We start from the raw sequence: 18,224 nt of genomic DNA, 5'->3' as shown, positions 1-18,224 counted from the left end.
CAAGGACCCAGCCATGCCTGTGGCATAACTCAGCCAACCACAGGGCTGAGTGGCCAGGTCTCAGCCCTCAGTCAAGTCAATGTAAAGTCTCAAGTCAAGTGCAGTGAGTTTGGTCAGTTATAGGAGAAACACATATATCCCATACACTGCCTATGCCTTCACAACAATTTCAACACTTAGTTTTGATTATTTAGCAACTAATTACATGGCATTCCCATTACATTTTCCATAAATATTCCAAAAAGTCACATTATGGCAGTAAGATACAAAAGTTAGTAAAAAAAACATACTGCTGAAATCTTTGAGCAACTGACAGCAGGGTCAGAAATGAGATTTGCATGCAGTAACCTAAATTAGCTTCTTCCTATTCTGCTGCTGCAAAATCCAGGATTATGCTCTACTCTGCAACAAAGGAGCTGACTTCTTATTCTAGACAGAACTTTAAAGATCAAATGAAAGATAAGTCTTTCTTACATGGTTTCACTTGTTCACAGGAGTCTTAATTATATTTCATTTGGGGGGAAAAAAAAATCACACAAAAAAATGCATCCTACTGAACCACTTGTCACCATTGTGTTGCCCAAAGTAAAGGACACCTGTTCTGCCTGGCAACTGGTAAGAACAGGAATTCTCCACAGGTTTATCATATATGCCACTGACATAACCAACACTTCAGAAAAGTACTTCAAGTAATTTGGAAATTAGGAACAGCTGACAGGTATATTTTCCTTTAAGTCTTCCCCAGTTACTAAATCATACATTTGAAGAAACATAAATGTTTGAACTAGTAGTTCTAGCCCAAAGTCTTCTCAACAAGTCATCCTCTGACTCAAGTCGATGCATTTTCTTCCAAGAGCTTATCAGATCACAACTACACTTTCACCTCCTCTCCCCCAAGATTCCCTCAGGAGAAAAGCATGTTTATTGCATTTGCATTTAACCCTCACTCTCCAAGACCACATATAATATCAGGGTCAGGAGAAGTCTGCTGAAGCACAAAGAAAAGGTTACCATGGACTGGGAGTCCATTAATCTCCTCCATTACCTAGAAATTCTTACAATCTGCAGTTACCAAATTTCAGGTTTGGAAGGAAAACTTTCTAGTAAAACTTAGGAAATTCTAAAAGTTCACAGCGTGAATATAACGTTAAGAATGTTCTTGACAGGTGTACAGCCTTTTGGATTAGGGAGGACCCAGAAAAACTCTATAAACACCTCTGCCTTCCTAAAGCAAAGGTGAAGACTTGTTTTAGCCCTCTCCCCCAGTTCAGATTTCCTGTCATTTGTGACAAACTAGCAGCCACCAAAAGCTAAAGAATAAACCAAAAATATTAAAATATATCATGTAATTCTCTGCCTTTCTCAGGGAAGAAGTGCAAGGAGTTGGTGGAGGTTAATGCAAAGCTTTGCCTTAGCTTTGGATGCTGGTAACCTTGCAATTCATTTAATCCTTCCACAATGCAGGAGCAGCCAAGCAGTAGTATGAACAGGGGAAAGACCAGATTCTTTTCAGGTACACAGTGTCAGGTGAAAAAACGATGCAAAAAAGTAAACTAATTATATTAAAGGAAAAATACTCACTATGACAGTAGTCACACGATGGAATAAGCTGTTCCAAGAGGTTGTAGAAGCTCCTGCCTTGGACATGTTCAAAACTCACCTGGACAAGACCACAGGCAACCTAAACTCAACTCTGTGCTGAGTACTGGTTTGAAAGAGATGACTTTCAAGGTCTTCTCCTTACAACCACTAATATTCCATGCTTTATTAACAGCCCCAAGCAGGGATACATGCTCACTGCCAAAACTTTTTATGCCTGTACCTGTCCTGTTAATGGAAGCCTTTAATGACATTGGTAAAATAGTACTGATTCAGATCCACACTCTTAGGAAAGCATTTAAAAAACGGCTCACATCTCAGTGGCAGATTTCCTCACCAGAATTTCTTTTTACTTCTCTAAGGGACTCTTGGAGGAAGAAGAGGTGAAAGAATAGCTGTGATCTAATGAGCTCTTAGAAAGAAAACACATCACCTTGAGTAAGAGAATGACTTGTTGAAAACACTTTGAATTGGAACTGCTGGTTCAAACATTCATGCAGGCTGCCCACTCCACACTGAACTCCTCCTCATCATCTGGCTCATATACCCAATTGCAGCCTAAATAAAAAAAGAGCAATGCCTAACTGGACAAGGCATTCAAATATTCCTCCAGCTATGATTAATAACATTCCTTTTTCAACTACAAAACAATTTTGCTGTGTGAGAAGCACACTTGCAGAAAAGCATAACTGACATATGGTTTGACATGAGAAGTTATGCCAGATGACAGAGTGCTTACTTGCAAAGATATGCCCCAAAATTGACATCTACCAAATACTTATATGTGGATAGAAGCAGAGGACAACATACCAGCTTAAATTACAAGGCTTAGGTCAGTTCTGTGCATTTTCACATTGTCTGCAACATCACATGACATGACAGAGATCCAACAGGAAACACAGAACAGTTATCAAAGCTAAGTATTGCAGCCTGTGAATGAAAATTCTGCTGTAATAAGCTGTGCACATTATCTGGATGACAAATCAAGGAGTAGGCAAAAATGCCAAATACAAGTTACCCTCTCTTGCATTCCTCAGTATCAGCAGTATAGACGTATTTTACAGTGAACGTGAAAGCAATGTGGATCTACCCGGAATTGTGAAGCAAGTATTTTCAACACAAGAGCAAGGATTTCATGCTGCTGTAGAAGTACTCAGAAGCAAAGAGCTCAGTGACCAGTAACCTGCAATAATGGAAACCATCTTACAAATCTCACTGGTAACCATGCCTGTCCCTTCATAACGCAAAGCATGTGCGTGAGAAAAATGAATAAATTGGTCTATACTTGGTGCTTCCATGTAAGTATGAAAACCCCCTGCCAGGTTTTGAGGATTTAATGTTTCTGCAAATTAAAAAGAAAAGAGATCTTTTATAAAAAATGACTAGCAAGTTATGTCAACCTGGTCACTGGAAGATGGCTCTGAATCAAGTTAAAATGAAATTAACCTGCACCTCCAAGTGCTTCTGCTGCAAATCTGCTTAGACAATTCCCAGACTTGGATATTAGTCTTGACTTTTTTCACCCTTTTAGGCTTCAAGCAAACTACTTCCAAGAAAACTCTAGAGAGTTTTATTCCTTGTAATAAAGTCTGCAGCACCTTCTTAAATTGAAATTACCACCCTCTTACCACCAAATTCAGAATACAAGAAACAGCAAACAAATTGAAATAACCCCAGTTGATGAGTGGGATAAATAAACATACAAATGAAACAGAAAGAATCACAGGACTAACCCAAGAAATTGAGAATCGCTTAATTCCACCTATGGAATAGCAAAGACATAAAGAGAGACACCTAAAAGAAGGTACACAAAATGTGCTTGCAGACCTGGTATTAATACAGACTGCAAAGACTGGTTATGCTCATCAATTCCATCTTGGGTCTTAAATACATAAAGTTTCATCCTCCTTGACATGATATTATCAAAATATTGTCTTTATATGTTTCACTGCAAGTATTTTCTAAAGTGGAAAATTCCATTTTTAGGAAGTTCAGCAGCACATACTTTTTTGCCCAGCAATGTATCTTGAAATATCTTAAAAATGTGAGAACAGCTTTCTTAAGCTCTGTACTGAGTATCAAGTTCTACATTAAAAAATATATTCCTTATTGTTCCCTCAAAAAGGTTTACAACATATGAAAAGAAACATAATAAATATTAGTAAGCCACAAATAAATAAAATACTGTTTTCACACCAGGCACACTATCAGAACCATTAAAAAGAAAAGAAAAAACAAAAATAAAAGCTATTTAGCTCTGACAAGAGACTGATTTATATCATTATCCCACAGATACAAAAGGTGTAAAAGGATATACTACATTTTAGCAAGTTTTCAAATAACTTTTCTTCTTTTTCCAACTGTAAATCTTAAAAAAAGTATTGGCTATTTAAGATGAAAATGAACAAAATGTACTATTGTGTAATGAATCTGAAACACGTTCTCCAGATGTTACTGTTCAAAGACATTTATACAAATCAGAACAAATCCAGGTCTTGCCAAACTGTTCTGGAAGAACCAGGCAAGCAAGTTACAGAATTCTCCACTTAAATCCATCCACAAAGAAATGACAATAACCAAACCCCAGGCTATTTAGGTTTTACTCAATCTACACACAAGCAGTCATTTTGAACTCTGAATAAAATGTTCCACCCTTAGCATATGTCCATGATGTCAAAAATTCTGAACTCCTTCCTTCTACCACATACAATGTTTTAGGAAGGACCAGGACCTATGCCAAAGAAGCACCATGTTTCTTCAGCAAGCTTGCAGTCTGCTTCTGAAGCACTGAGATAACATTTTTCTATCTGCTTACACAGTAAAGCCCTAACACTTATGCTACTTTAGGCTGAGTTTTTCCTCCTCCTTATAATAGCATATGGTTATGTTCTAAAAGAATGTAAAAGACACCATGATTACTGATTAAAAATTCCACATAAAAACCTCAGAGTGTCTTCCCACCTGCTGATAAGACCCAACTACTAGTAGCTTCTGGGAGGCAGAACACTCTGCCTTAATATACTGCATTAAAGCCCATCCACATTGTGTTCTTGTACTTCTTGCCTTTGCACTGTAACATTTGGGACCAGAACAACAACCGGGACAACCCAGAATGTCCATTGACAGATCTCTGCTCCCTTACCAGTAACATTAAGTGTAGTCTACACAATAAAAAATGTCCTGAAATCACTAACAAAAATATTTTGGATATAAACATTTTAAAGTATTTTATGTATTTTGAAGGCAAACTGTCAGAATTTTTTTAAAAAACAACCCTATACTAGATCTACTTCTGTTAGCTCAGCTTCAAAAGGTTCTCCCATCATTTTATGCTACTAAAAGCCATTGGGACATCAAGCAGTTTTTGCAAGCACATCCAAACTTCAGCCAAAAACCTTCACCAAATACCATAACAACTCTATCCTCTCACCTGTGTTTTCCCCCATAAGCTTTTCACTTAAAACACAGAACTTGCTTTCAGGAGTTTTCTACAGCTAAAGCTCATAGAATAATATTGTGCTCAAGTAAATACTTATCTTCAAAGAATGACTACCATTTTTTTAGAAAGGCTGGTGTCCCTTGGGCATGGCTAGGTACAGCCATCTCCTGGCCAAATAAACGAAGACTCCTGAATTAGTCTACTGGACTATAAATAAATGATTCATTTACCGAGAATAAAGTGTTCCCTGAAAACTCACACAGGTGTTTACACCTTAGACACAAGGTCTACAGAATAACAACCAGGGATTATAGTGGATCAGGTGTTGTAAATAAACATTATTGCTGCAAGACAAGCTAGCATTACCATGAGATGTAACAACAGAGAGCTGTAAGCAACCAGGTTTTACTCAGTAAAACACAAGAGTCAAGTATTCAGTTTTGAATGCTCTATACCCTCCAGCTGCAGCAACCAGAGTTCAGAGAAAACTGATCAATAAAGAAAAGCTTCAAACCATAATAATAACCCTGCACTGGGACCCCGTGTGTAGGAAAGCTAGAGAAACTCCCACCACTGAAGGCTAAAAACAGCCTTTGACAGCTGATCTATCCCAAAACATTCCCTGTGCTTCAGAGAGAAAATTTTGTAAGGCAGACAGAAAGGAAAGGAAAACAAATATGGAAGTGATAAATAAAATCATTTTTAAAGCATCCAGCTGATGGCTAATGTGGCCCAGTCATCCTAACATAAGGAACATAAGGAACATAAGGATACTATTTTCTTGCTACAACTGTGTTTTCATATGTTGTTCAGTCACTTGCTTTTTGATTTGTTTGAAATTTTCCACAGGGGAAATTTCTGATTCAACTCCCCCTGTTCTCACAGGATTCAACACAAGTGTTACCTCTCCTGATGTTCCTTTTCTTCCTGTGATTTATCAATTTGCAAGAAAATATCCTGAACTGACTGAACAGACAGAAATTACTGTTTACAATCTGCTCCCCGTCTATTTCACACTTTTTTTTTAAAGCTGGTTTGGAAGAAAATAATCCTACCAACTATATTTACACTTCTAGCTGCATCAAAATAATAATTAGGCACAGGAAGGATTATATACAAAACAATCCTATATGCTTGAAAATATTAGGGACAAATGAGAATTACATTTCAAGTTACTTGGGCACACCCTTTCCACTCCACATGACAGAACTGAAAAACGAGTAAGGAGAAAAAAAATTAAGCTGCTTATTACACATTTACTACTGTCTGCATGTATTAATGTCTCTAGCCACGTGTGTAACTCAGAATTACCTAAAAGGAAATGATCTGAGATTGATTTTGGTTTAGCCTACGTAGGTATAGGAGGGACACACAGCTGTTCTTGTTATCATCTGAGTTTCATGTTATCAAGTGTCTACCCACAAAAAAAGCAATTCATGGCTGCACAGCAGTAGATTAGAAAAACTTGGGGACTAAATCAGGCCACAAACTGAAAGTCAACACTGCATTACTAACAAAGGCAGCAAACATCACTCTAGAACATTTTAGCAATATTACACAGAAACCTTGGGAAAGGCACTTTGTTCTAACTGACTGTGTTTGAGAGCACCGTAAGCTACTGTGGGCAGTACATCTCTGTGTGCGCCGACAAACAAAAGGAGGGGAACAGCAGTAACAGAGACCAAACAGAACAGATGAAAAATAAAAAGCCATGAGTCAAAAACCCTCCCACCAGTGATGGGACATTAACCCAGAAAGGAAGAAACTTATCTTCCTCTTGTTCACTCTACTATCACACAGAGGATCCCAAACAGTGACAAATGAATCACATGAGCAAAAGACAAATTAATTCCAAAACATTTCAAAAGAACTGCTGACAAAACCATTTCTTCTGTATCACTATAAAGATCAGCTTCGGCATCTCAGTCAATTCTTTGTGGACTAAGTTCAGAATTCCGGAGGGACAGCACTAGGCCAAGTCTCTCATACCTTGGGCAAGCATTTGCCATCCTCCAGAGTGACATCCTCGAGGAACTGAGAGAATCTCTGAAATAAAAACTCCCATTCAAAGCAGTCACATTCTACCTGCATTTGCAAATAGTTGCAAGGGAATTAAAATGGCATTATTCAGGAATTCCCTATTGAAAATAAAAGACTCATTTACACTACTCTTTCAGTCAAAAATAATTTTCAATAGCTCAAAAACTTAGAAAACAATCTATTCAGGCCTGCAAATATTGGGAATCTAACTTACAGTTGCCTAAATTCCCTCGATGGCAAATAGAAGAACATTGCATGACAAGGAACTGCAGGCTGCTGTGCAATAAGGAATTGAGCAGAACCTCAAAAAATTTGCAAACTTCATCTGTAAAAGTGAACATATAAACCCAAAAAGAAGTCACCCTCTACCCAAGCACTGCTATGGGAAAGACCTGCCAAGCTCACCTTTTTTCTGTTGGACTCTCCAAGTTCTGAGCAAGGACTGATCCTATTCCACATTCTCAAAACATCGAGCTCTAAAATAGTCAGGAAGCTCCTGATCCTTACCCTCATGAAGGACAATCTCTTGACACGGCAGCAAGTGCACATTAGAGCCTCCCTTCAAGTGCAGGCCAGAACGGTGTGAAAGAAAAGGAAGCCCTGAAGCTGTAGGTGTTCAGAGAACAGCAGAAAGACCATTCAAGGAAAGGTATTTTATATATATACACCTCACTGCCCCTGTTTATGTAATTTTCCTTTCTTGGCCACAGTGGGACAGATAGATAGATTTTTTGGTATTTTTTTGAGTTACACAAAAAAACCTGCCCTAGCATTCTTCTGAGTGACATTCCTTGTCAATCACTATTTCTGCTATTCTTGTTTCTCAGTCTTCACTTCTGTCCACTTTCTCCATTTTTACCTTATTTTTGCCTCTGTTTTTCTCCTCCCATTACTTTATCTCCTATGATCTAATTCCTACCTCTGATCTCCTCTATATATTCCGTAACATGGATGATACTGATCTTTACACGTTGCAACTTTATTTCACACTTCAGGCAGAGCAATGGGATATGTATTCCCACTCCAAGATCATTGTTTCAAATGCATTTGCAGACTCAAGGACAAATAGATACCAAGGACTGAAATAATAATGTACTTCCCTTTAAAAAAAAAAAATTAAAATGCTTGCACACATTACCTAGGCTATAAAAATACAGGAGGCAGTTTGCATCACACTGCTCTAAAGACAGGAAACACCTCCAGAGAGCAGGACTACAGAACAGCGGGCATGCCTTATTTCAATAAAGATACTCTAGAGGTTAGAGGATATAACTTCTGCAAAACGGTGACAATCAAAAACCTGTCAGAGGGTGATGGGGAAGGAGATAAGAAATAAACATGAATATGCCTTCCAGTGTACCAGACCAGAGGGAGGGGACAAAGGAAAATAACTGTACAACACTTACTTCCCTTATCTGAAAGGAGCATTCTGCATAAATATTTCAGAAAGTCTACCCATTTTCAGAATGGAGGATTGATTATACAGCGACAGATTTTTAAGCGTTCAATTCAATGCCAGAAAACCGGAATCACTATTTCAGATCTAGACATAAGATTTATAGGAACAAACACACTACCTTTAGTCATACTATCACGGAAATGAAACTTCCACACACTGACTTATTTACATACGATTTCTTAACTAAATATTTTTAAACAAAATTCCTGGTAGCATGTTAAAAATTCATCTGATCAAAAGGTTGGATTTATTTCCTTAAAAAGTCAATGAGCTTTCCTTCACTTACTAGTATAGGCCTCTGGCTGTGCTTATGCAACATAATACTGCACTGGAAAAAAAAAAAAGGAAAGAGGCAGCTTTTATATTTAATGACAAATTTATTCTAAAAGCAAATTTCTTCTCTGTCTCTCCAGAGAGACTTCAGTAACATTCTGGACGGCAACCAACATCTCTATAATACTGCTACTGAGTATTAATATATTAAATTCTTCCTACTGTAATATTAGATGATATTTATACCTTGACCTCTATAAAAGTGCTTACAAAGGAACTACCAATTTGTACCAAAATAACAACTTACAGGCATAGACTGCCACCTAGTGATTTTAATTATCTACAAGGAAAAGAAACTAAACAAATGAAAAAAAAAGTCAGCCTCCCTCTTCCAGGACAGGAGGAAAAAACCCCATTAATTCCTTCATATTTTATATCAACATATACAAACAACCTCATATTATATTACTTGTATCACTTATTATTAATTTGACAGTAAATTCAGGAGGGGAATGGGGAAAGAGTCAGTAAGTGTATGTAATCTTCCTCATGAGATTCATCAGGTTGGTTGGTTGTCACTTCCATCTGGAATTTCTCCTTATTTTACAAGGAATCTAGCCTTTTCATAAAACAAGCATTCCATCTAGAACTTATTTAATCTCTGAGACTACACTGATAGGCAGACACATCCTTCAAAACATTGTATTCTTTCAATTTTTGCACTTTCAGTCTTTTCTGTTTCTCCTCAGCATTGTAACTACATTTTCAGTACCACCTCCAATTCATCTTTGGCATTCCCTCTTCAGTCACTGCCTGTTTTCTACTGAATGAAGAAAGAAGCTGAGTTACACATGTCCTCTTACCTGCCTTACAAAGCTGAATTACCATTCAGTAAATGAGTCCTGAATCCAGGACCTTATCTTCAGACACTCTTTCTGTTCAAACTTCAGTTCAGATATTGTCTTCATTTACTTATGTGCACCTCAGCAGCATCATAAAGAACTTTTATTTTTCCTGCATATTGGGTTTGCATGGCCAGGTTTTGATAGAAGGGGAAGAGTGATGGGGTAGCTTCTGTGAGAAGCTGCCAGGAACTTCCCCTGTGTCCAAGAGGGCCAACGTCAGTCGGCTCCAGGACAGACCCACCTCTGGCCAAGGGCTATATAAGAAGGAAACAAAAAAAGTTATGGCACGGCCATGATTGTGCTCAGACAAGAGCAGAGTGAAAATACGTGAGAGGAACAGCCCTGCAGGCCCCAAGGCCAGTAAAGCAGCAGGGGGAGGAGGTGCTCCAGACGCCAAAGCAGAGATTCACCTGCAGCCTGTGGTAGATACCATGGTGAGGTGGCTGTGCCCCTGCAGACCACGATGGGGGAAGAGACCCACCTGCAGCCCCCTCGAGGAACCCACATCAGAGCAGATGGATGCCAAAAAAAAAGGTTGTAAACCTGTGGGAAGCCTGCACTGGAGCAGCTCCTGGCAGAACCTGTGGCCCTGTGGAGAGAGGAGCTCATACCGGAGTAGCTTTGCTGGCAGGTTTGTGACCCTATGTGGGAGCACGCTGGAGCAGCCTGTTCCTGAAGGACTGCACCTTGTGGAAAGGACCCACGCTGGAGCACTTCATGAAGAACTGCAACCCAGGGGAAAGAGTCATGCTAGAGAAGTTCATGGAGAACTGTCTCCCATGGGAGGGACTCCATGTTGGAGCAGGGAAAGCACTTGTCTCCCTGAGGAAGAAGCAGTGGCAGAGACAACAAGTGATGAACTGACCATAACCCCAATTCTCTGTTTCCCTGTGCTGCAGTGGGGGAGGAGGCGGTAGAGAATCAGGAGTGAAGTTAAGCCCAGAAAGGAGGGAGGGGTAGAGGGAACATGTTTTTAAGATTTATTTCTCATTATCCTATTCTGATTTTGATTGGTAATAAATTCAACCGATTTCTGTAAGTCTGTTTTGCCCATGGCAGTAATCAGTTTGTGACCTTTCCATATCCTTGTATCAACTCATGAGCCTTTTGCTATATTTTCTCTCCTATGTCCAGTTGAGGAGGGGAGTAATAGAGCAGCTTTGGTGGGTACTGGCCTCTAGCCAGGGTCAAACACCCACATCAAGCTCTGCCTTCTCCACCTCCCTCTCCCTCAATCACTATCAACATCTTCAGTTCACTTTTCACCTAGGCCAAACACCAGAATCTGCAAAATTTTTTATAAATGTAGGAAAACATCAAAAAGCTTTTCAAATTTTTCAAATTTCAAATTTTTTTCAAAATTTCAAATTTTCTCTTCTAGCTGACACACTTTTCCTCTAGCAAGTATGATCTTTGCAATAGTCTGAATGAATGTGAAGAGGCAGAGTCCTACCTTGTTAATCTGATCTGACCAACACTTTACATACGTACCCATTTTACTTTACAATCCCATGAAACAAGAGTACTTCTTAGTTTTTCCTCATAAAATCTATCCTCTTATTCACCCTGAAGAGGTCAGTACCCTTTTTGAGCAAATGGCAATACCAGTGTCATTAGTCCTTGTTCAGTGTTCACATAAGTACTTCCCCAATTCTCATGTTCCCTCTCACACTTTAAAGGAGTTCTTTCCAAATATTCCCAAAGTCACATCATAGATTCCTCAAAAATCTAATTTAAAATCTTTGTCATTATACCCATGAAATAAACCTGATTCTAGCTAGGCTGCTGATGTGCTGTGACTGCTGGTTATCATCCTGATGAGCACAGTGTAAACAGTCCTTTGCACTCCCTCAACAGACCCCCTGTGCTCTCTCAGGGCTGTCACAGAGTCTTTGAACAGCACTGGCACTTTGGAATACACTATCAATAAAATGCTACAACAAAGATTAAATCATCTCTTTCCTTCATTCCAAAATTATATGACTGTCTTACATCAAAAACCCCATCAAATGACCCTCAAAGCACCACCCTTACAAATAAAGTTTGTCCCTTCTGTCTTTTAAACTGGAGATGTTCACTAAACCCCAAGAAGGTTGCTTATGCAACCATCTGTTCCTGCTGCTTATTTCCCAAACAATGTCTTCTGTTGCCTATGTTTCCAGCAACTGGTTCCTGTCTCAGAGGCCTGGTTTTCTTATGGAGTCTAGTACACAGAGACAACATATCACACCAGTTACAGAACTGTAACTCAATCTCAACAAGCAGCACTAAAGATCATTGCTAACAGAAGTTCTATACAAATTATTTGAACATTAACGTGTAAACTAGAGAGCAAGAGAACATGCACATAATAATTGATGCAGAGAAGCAAGGCAACAAAAAATGGTTTGTGTTTCTGAAACTTCTTATAAGTATAGTCTTTGTCCTCTCCCTTTCTTGGTTTGCTCAAAAAAAATGTGGATCTTTGTTCCCCTAGATGGCTGTAACATATCTTTATTATCATTAAACAGATTTAACCACTAGCTGCAAAACGTCCCAGTCATCTCTGTGCCTTGAAGAAAGTAAGCTGCTGAAACCTAATATTTTATAACCTCCTCTTTAACAGCCCAGTGGGGGAGTAGCATTTGCAGGGGGGGAGTAGCAATTGCCAAATTAAAAGCTGTATCATGTTACTGTATCCACAACCAGCTTCCAAGATCTGTAAAATGCTGTGCACTAAGTAGCCTGCCATACATGAAACATTGATTTTACGGTTTTTCAGCATTCCAGTAACAGTACTTGTCATAGCAAGATGGATAAAAAAAAGAGCAGAGATGTTAATATGAAACTGATGTCAGATTTATAAATTAACTTACCATATTTGTCTCGCAAGCCAACTGTACATCTGAAGACTCCACCAAAGGCCACGTCTTCACCAAATACAACTGAAAAGAAGAACAGCAGGGGAGGCTAATATTACTCCAACACATCTTACTTATAAATGATCATGTTCCAAAGGCTTTTTATATGAGACACTAAAAAAAGTAACACCTAAAATTTCATGTCACTTCAAGATTTATTTAGATCTAAGCACTTCTTATGCACAGCCTGACTATAACAAATGAAGAACCAAGGTTAATGAGAAATCAGAACACCAACACAGCTGTCTCAAAACAGAATTTACAAAACTGATTCTGTTAGGGTTTCATTAAACTAATTGTTTTTCTGAAATATCCTATAACAACACAGTGTCTAAACGAGTAAAATTCCAAAAAGCAATCACATTCAGTCACTACAGAGTCATTGAAATTAAGCCTTCTGCTTCAACTGGCAACCATTTACATTCTTCATCCACAGATTTCAGTAATATAGTGTTTTGAAAATCATCAAATTGAAGTTTTTTTCAAAATACCAATCCAATATGAAGTTTCAAACCTTCTCCAAATATACTTGCCAGATCCCTGAAGAATGACTTCTAAGAAACTCCTACAGAAACTATGACTATTTATCAACTAGGACAATTCTCAGTATTTAACACTGCTATTCTTGTGGTCAATAAAGTTTTATCACGAAAAGTATTTGTCTTTAAAACTTAGCTTCATATCAACTAATCTGTTTGGGTTTTTTCTTTGAATTTATGGAACGGTTATGTCTAATTTTTCTTAAAACAGTTTTATTATTTATTTCACAGAAACAAGTATTGCACATTTCAATTTTTTAAGCATGTAAGATGTGCAGCAGTATCACCAACAGCTGCTTGCATGAACTAGGGTCAGTTCTGATTATTCCCCAATTCCTCAATATTCTCCATATTCCAAAGGACACAAAATAATAAGTTAACCTTCTTGCCTTTCAAATACTATTCTTAATTAAATAAAATAAATTTCTGGTTGGAATCACTAAAAGGGATTAAGATTCTTGTGCTAATCACATCAATGACACCACTTAAAGAAAAATAACTTCTATAATGATATAAAATGAATGCACTCATGGGGTGTATGATTGAACTATGTCCCTAGATCACTTCTCTAATTAATTTTTAGCAATAATTTGTGAGGGATTTAATGTACTAAAACCTTTCTGTTACCATATGGCTCCTTACTTTTGAGCCAGCTGGCATCTACAAAAAATATTCCCATTTAATGCTGGTATCCACAAACTTGAATGGATTTACTCAGTTTAGCCACTGAAATATATTTTCCTGGAGAGATTCTAATTCTCATCAACACAAGTATGAGGATTTCCACACTTAAACAATTGCTCAATTCCCATACAACAAAAAACATATGAAGGATGTTTTCTATTGCGAAAAGTCCTAATTAATTCAGTAAGTGCAGCGATTCCGAGAACTCACGTCTGCACTGTAGAACTCCAACATGGTCTTGCAAAGGGCTTTACAAAGACTCAGCCCTGCAAAGCTGATGAGCAAGACTGGAACCTTAGAGCAACTGGTTCTCTAAAGGCTGAACATTATATATGAGTCTAGGTTCCTGCTGGACTAACATTCTACTTGCTTTTATATGGCAGATTCTATAGAAGTGGTACTAAAATCTGTTCTCGGCCCTAATTTACCCTCAGTTGTCTAAGTTTAATCTAATCGAGGTGCATATAACACAGCTGTAGATTGAGAGGGAATGTATACAGGCATAGTACGGGACAGACAACACGGAATTTGTCCCAACAGATTAGACAATTAGTCAGACTTTAGGTTGAGCAGTGGTTCAAGCAGTGCCAAAAAGCGTTACTAACATACTTAAAAGAAAACCCAAAATTACACAAGATGAGGCAGACTTTGCAGCTGTGTTCTGAAGCATCTCCTTCAGATATCTGGCCATCATCATGCCTTTGTTAGGACAACAGAAGCAAAAGACCTCCTGTTATAGATAAGAATTAAAAGTGGACTAAATAGTTTTGTGCAAGAGTTTAGGACAAGCCTTTTAAATCCCGCTATAATGAAGAGGCATCGTCAAGTTTTGGGTTATCCAGACTGCAAAAGCCTAGCAAATCTTACACTGCCTATGCACAACAATGAACAGATATCTGTAAAGCTATAAATTAATTTTGGAGGGCAGAAGAAAGCAGAATGTATGGAGTGAGGAATATATGGTCTCAAAAAAAATACCGGTTTTAGAGAAAGTTTAAGAAATTTACAAGTAACGCTTACATTTTTAAAACTCCTACTGGTGGGACTCAAGCTGCCCTTAAGTACAGTTCTCATCAATAATACTTATAAGCATGTTAAATAATGTATCTTCTGTCCTCACTTTCAAATGAAATACACAGAGCGAATACAGAAGATACAACTGCATCTTAGACCATACAATCCATTAGTAATCTGTTAATGCAACACATTTTTGAGATTTGAGATCGAAGTGTAGAAATAACTTACTAGAAAACTTTAAAGGCCATGAGAAATACATTAAATATTGTACACAGGTAAACCAAAACACAAAGCAAAACACACTAACAAGTATAAGGTACCTGCAGTTGGATCTTTGGCTAAAGCATTGTCCAAGGCACTTGTTATGGACTGGAAGAGATTCATCTTCTGAGTTTGCCCTGTGTGAAAGTGATCATCAGCAATTCAATTTGGTTCAAAACACAAAGTACATTAGAAAACACTGGTGCAAGCATGTCTAAAAACTTTACCATTAAAAACAAGATCCCTGTTAGGAATACCCAAGATTCATTTGCTGAATAAACTTAAATTATAGGATAGATGGGATTGAGCATTGTATACCTTGCCTTCCCAGGGACTGTAATTCTACTACCCTGAATCCAATTTTCCTTTCAAAAAACTATGCTCTTGCCTAGAGCAAATGCAGCTTTGCAATGCTCAGCCAAACACTGGGAACAATGACTTCCTTTTCAAAGGAAGAAACCAACGTACTATTGTTTTGAGGTCTGGGATCCCCCCCTGCTAAAATTCACCGGATCTCATGAAGCTTATTTTATCATTCTTTAATCACAATTTTTAAAGCTCCAGCCTTTCCCATTTACAGACACCTATTGTTATCAGAAGTTTTCTAGACCATTGGCCTGCTCTGTGCACTGCAGTTAGTAAGTGTCTGAAGCATCAAATCCATCGTTCAAAGAAAGAAACTTGGTTTACTTTGCTGAAGAAAAGCAAGCTGTCTTAAAATCTTTGAATTTTAATTCAAACCAAGAAAGGCTACCAGAGTGCCCCTCTTCATTCCAGCACCGCGGGGAAAAACAAGGAGGCCTGAAAGCAAAGATGGATCAAAACAACAGCCTGGTTCTCACTACTGTGACCAATTCAGATTCTCCAAGCAAATAAAATAATTCTTAAAAGAAAGCAAGAAAGTAAGAAATTGCTTGGCTGACATTTGGTAGCTCTTTAACTTGCAAAACCTCTAAGTCATGACTAGAAGCCACAGACCAGGAGAATGCTACCTACCAACACTACAGTGTGTAAAATTAAATAAATAAGTAAGACGGTTATGTGAAGATCCCACACAAACATAACAAGTGATAGAATTCAGGAAGGAGAACTACATTCTTTTTCCAGTAGTTACAGTACCTCTCAACAAATGTTCAGCTTCCCTTTCTTCTAAATTGTTAATTAATGTTAGTATTTTTTGTTAAAGACTCATGTCATGCCACACCTGAGTAGCCGCCTTCCTAGACATTCCTGTGCTTGGTAACTTCACTTGTTATACTTTACAAGGCCCTTTAAGGAAAGGAAAACGTAAAAAAAATACAAAGGTACGGGAACTGTTCAAGTTATACAAAATCCCTACTGAACAAAATTTACAAATTCAAGAAAAGAAAAGCTGGGGAACAGCAGCTGTTTCTCTCTTTCCCAAGTCATCCACATTAGTACTTAGGTTATCTTTTCTACAAGATACCATCCTTCCAGCATTTGATATAAATGGCTATTACTTAAGCTACTGTGAGAAACTTCTCACCATGATAGTTCTAACCTGCTTCTCTTGCTTATAAAACAGGCCTTTGTAAAACAGCCCACACAGGAAAGGGGGATCTAATTGTGCCTTTCAGATTTGAACAGCGAAGTTGGAAAAGCATTATTATCTCAACAATATCAGGATCAGTATAGACAAAACTTTATTTCACTTCCACTACTTTTCACATAATTTCAAAGTGTATTTTAACTCACAGGGAATTAGTTTTCTATTAATAAATGGCAATAACTGGCATGCCACACCAGAGCTTCTTCACATGACTTCAAGCAGGAACCTGCCATACATGTGCTTCACCAGTGGCACCTTGGATGCCTGTACATCTTTATCACTACCAGAGAAAACTCTGTTTCTATTGGTCATGACCAAGATGCAACACCAAGGTATCCCACTAAGTAACAAGTTTTCTAGAGGATATTGAGGTTCATGTGATACAAACAGATGTTCTGCAGCTGTCAGGCTTCTTCCAGGTGAACTCAGCACCAGCCATTTGCAGGGATGCATCTCAGAAATAAAAGTCAAACGACCTGCGCTGTTCATTTCCAAGTTATCTGTGTTTACTCTCAACCATGTGACCACGAGGATGACCTCGAACCTTTCAGCGGACAGCAGTCTTTATTCATCATAGATTTATTATCACACTCATGACCTAAGCACGTAGTACAAAAACCGGGATAGATGTCAAGTCAGTAAGTTACTGTTAGAAGCTTTTGGAACAGGACAGGGGCCGTGGATGGCCTTGCAGGTCTGAGCACACGATGGGCCCATCTACCGCAGCTTTGGCAGCCCGAAACACTTCACCACGCCCCGCGCCGAGGGGGCTTGCGGCACCCCCGGCCCCGCCAGCGGCCCACAGGGGCCTTCCCACCCACAGCCCAGGATTTCTGCGGGACACCCGAGCGTGGAAGCGCCGAGGACGCAGCGGGGTCACGCGGCCACGCGGATGCCTCCGCCGCCCGGGGCCCGACTCGCAGCGCCCCACCGGGCCCTCGGCGGGTTCTGCCTGCCTGCCTCCCTCCCATCCCAGACGGGGTTGTTGGCGGCCTCCCCCAAGAAGGCGGGGGCGACAGGGCGGACCCGGCAGCAGAGCGAGGTTGAGGCCGGCCCGCGGGGTGGACCCCGGCCCAGCCGCGCTCTCACCGTACTCGCTGGGCGCCGGGTCCGGCTGGAAAGCGAAGTGCGCAGCGCCCCGGCGGGGCGCGCCCGGCAGCGGGGCCAGGCGGCCCCAGAGCCCGCAGGGGAGCGCCGCGCGCAGCGCCCGCCCCGCCGCCGCCATCGCCGCTGTCCCCGGCCGCGCCGCCGCCGCCAGGTTCTAAAGAGGCGGGGTCCCGGGCCGGCCTCCGATTGGCCAGCGCCGCCGGGACACGGGCCAATCAGAGGCGGCTCCGTGGTGGGTGGGGGAGTGGGAGGGAGGAAGGGGAGAGAAGGCCGCTCTGCTGCCCGCGCGGGGGGGGGCGGGGCTAGTGGGGTGTGCGCGGCACGCGCGGCACGCGGCAGCCGTGAGGGCGGGAGCGCGCCGTGAGGGCGGGAGCGCGCCGTGAGGGCGGGAGCGCGCCCTGAGGGCGGGAGCGCGCCCTGAGGGCGGGAGC

The 18,224-nt window shown here is 40.1% G+C and overlaps 1 protein-coding gene across 2 annotated transcripts in view; it reads right to left on the bottom strand.

Moving 5' to 3' along the window:
• BCKDHB (branched chain keto acid dehydrogenase E1 subunit beta) overlaps nt 1-17,920 on the bottom strand; it is a 118,898-nt gene extending 100,978 nt beyond the window's left edge. For both annotated transcript variants that reach the window (XM_032104899.1, XM_032104898.1), the window contains exons 1-3: nt 17,776-17,920; nt 15,176-15,253; nt 12,571-12,639 (exon numbers count right to left, since the gene is read on the bottom strand). In XM_032104899.1, coding sequence (XP_031960790.1) covers nt 12,571-12,639; nt 15,176-15,253; nt 17,776-17,911 — 283 coding nt within the window. In that variant the 5' untranslated portion in view covers nt 17,912-17,920. The remainder of the gene's footprint in view (nt 1-12,570; nt 12,640-15,175; nt 15,254-17,775) is intronic.
• Between the last annotated feature and the right edge of the window lie 304 nt (nt 17,921-18,224).

The sequence above is a fragment of the Corvus moneduloides genome, chromosome 3, assembly GCF_009650955.1.
Source record: "Corvus moneduloides isolate bCorMon1 chromosome 3, bCorMon1.pri, whole genome shotgun sequence".
NCBI lineage: Eukaryota > Metazoa > Chordata > Aves > Passeriformes > Corvidae > Corvus > Corvus moneduloides.
This window is presented reverse-complemented; position numbering and strand designations above follow the sequence as displayed.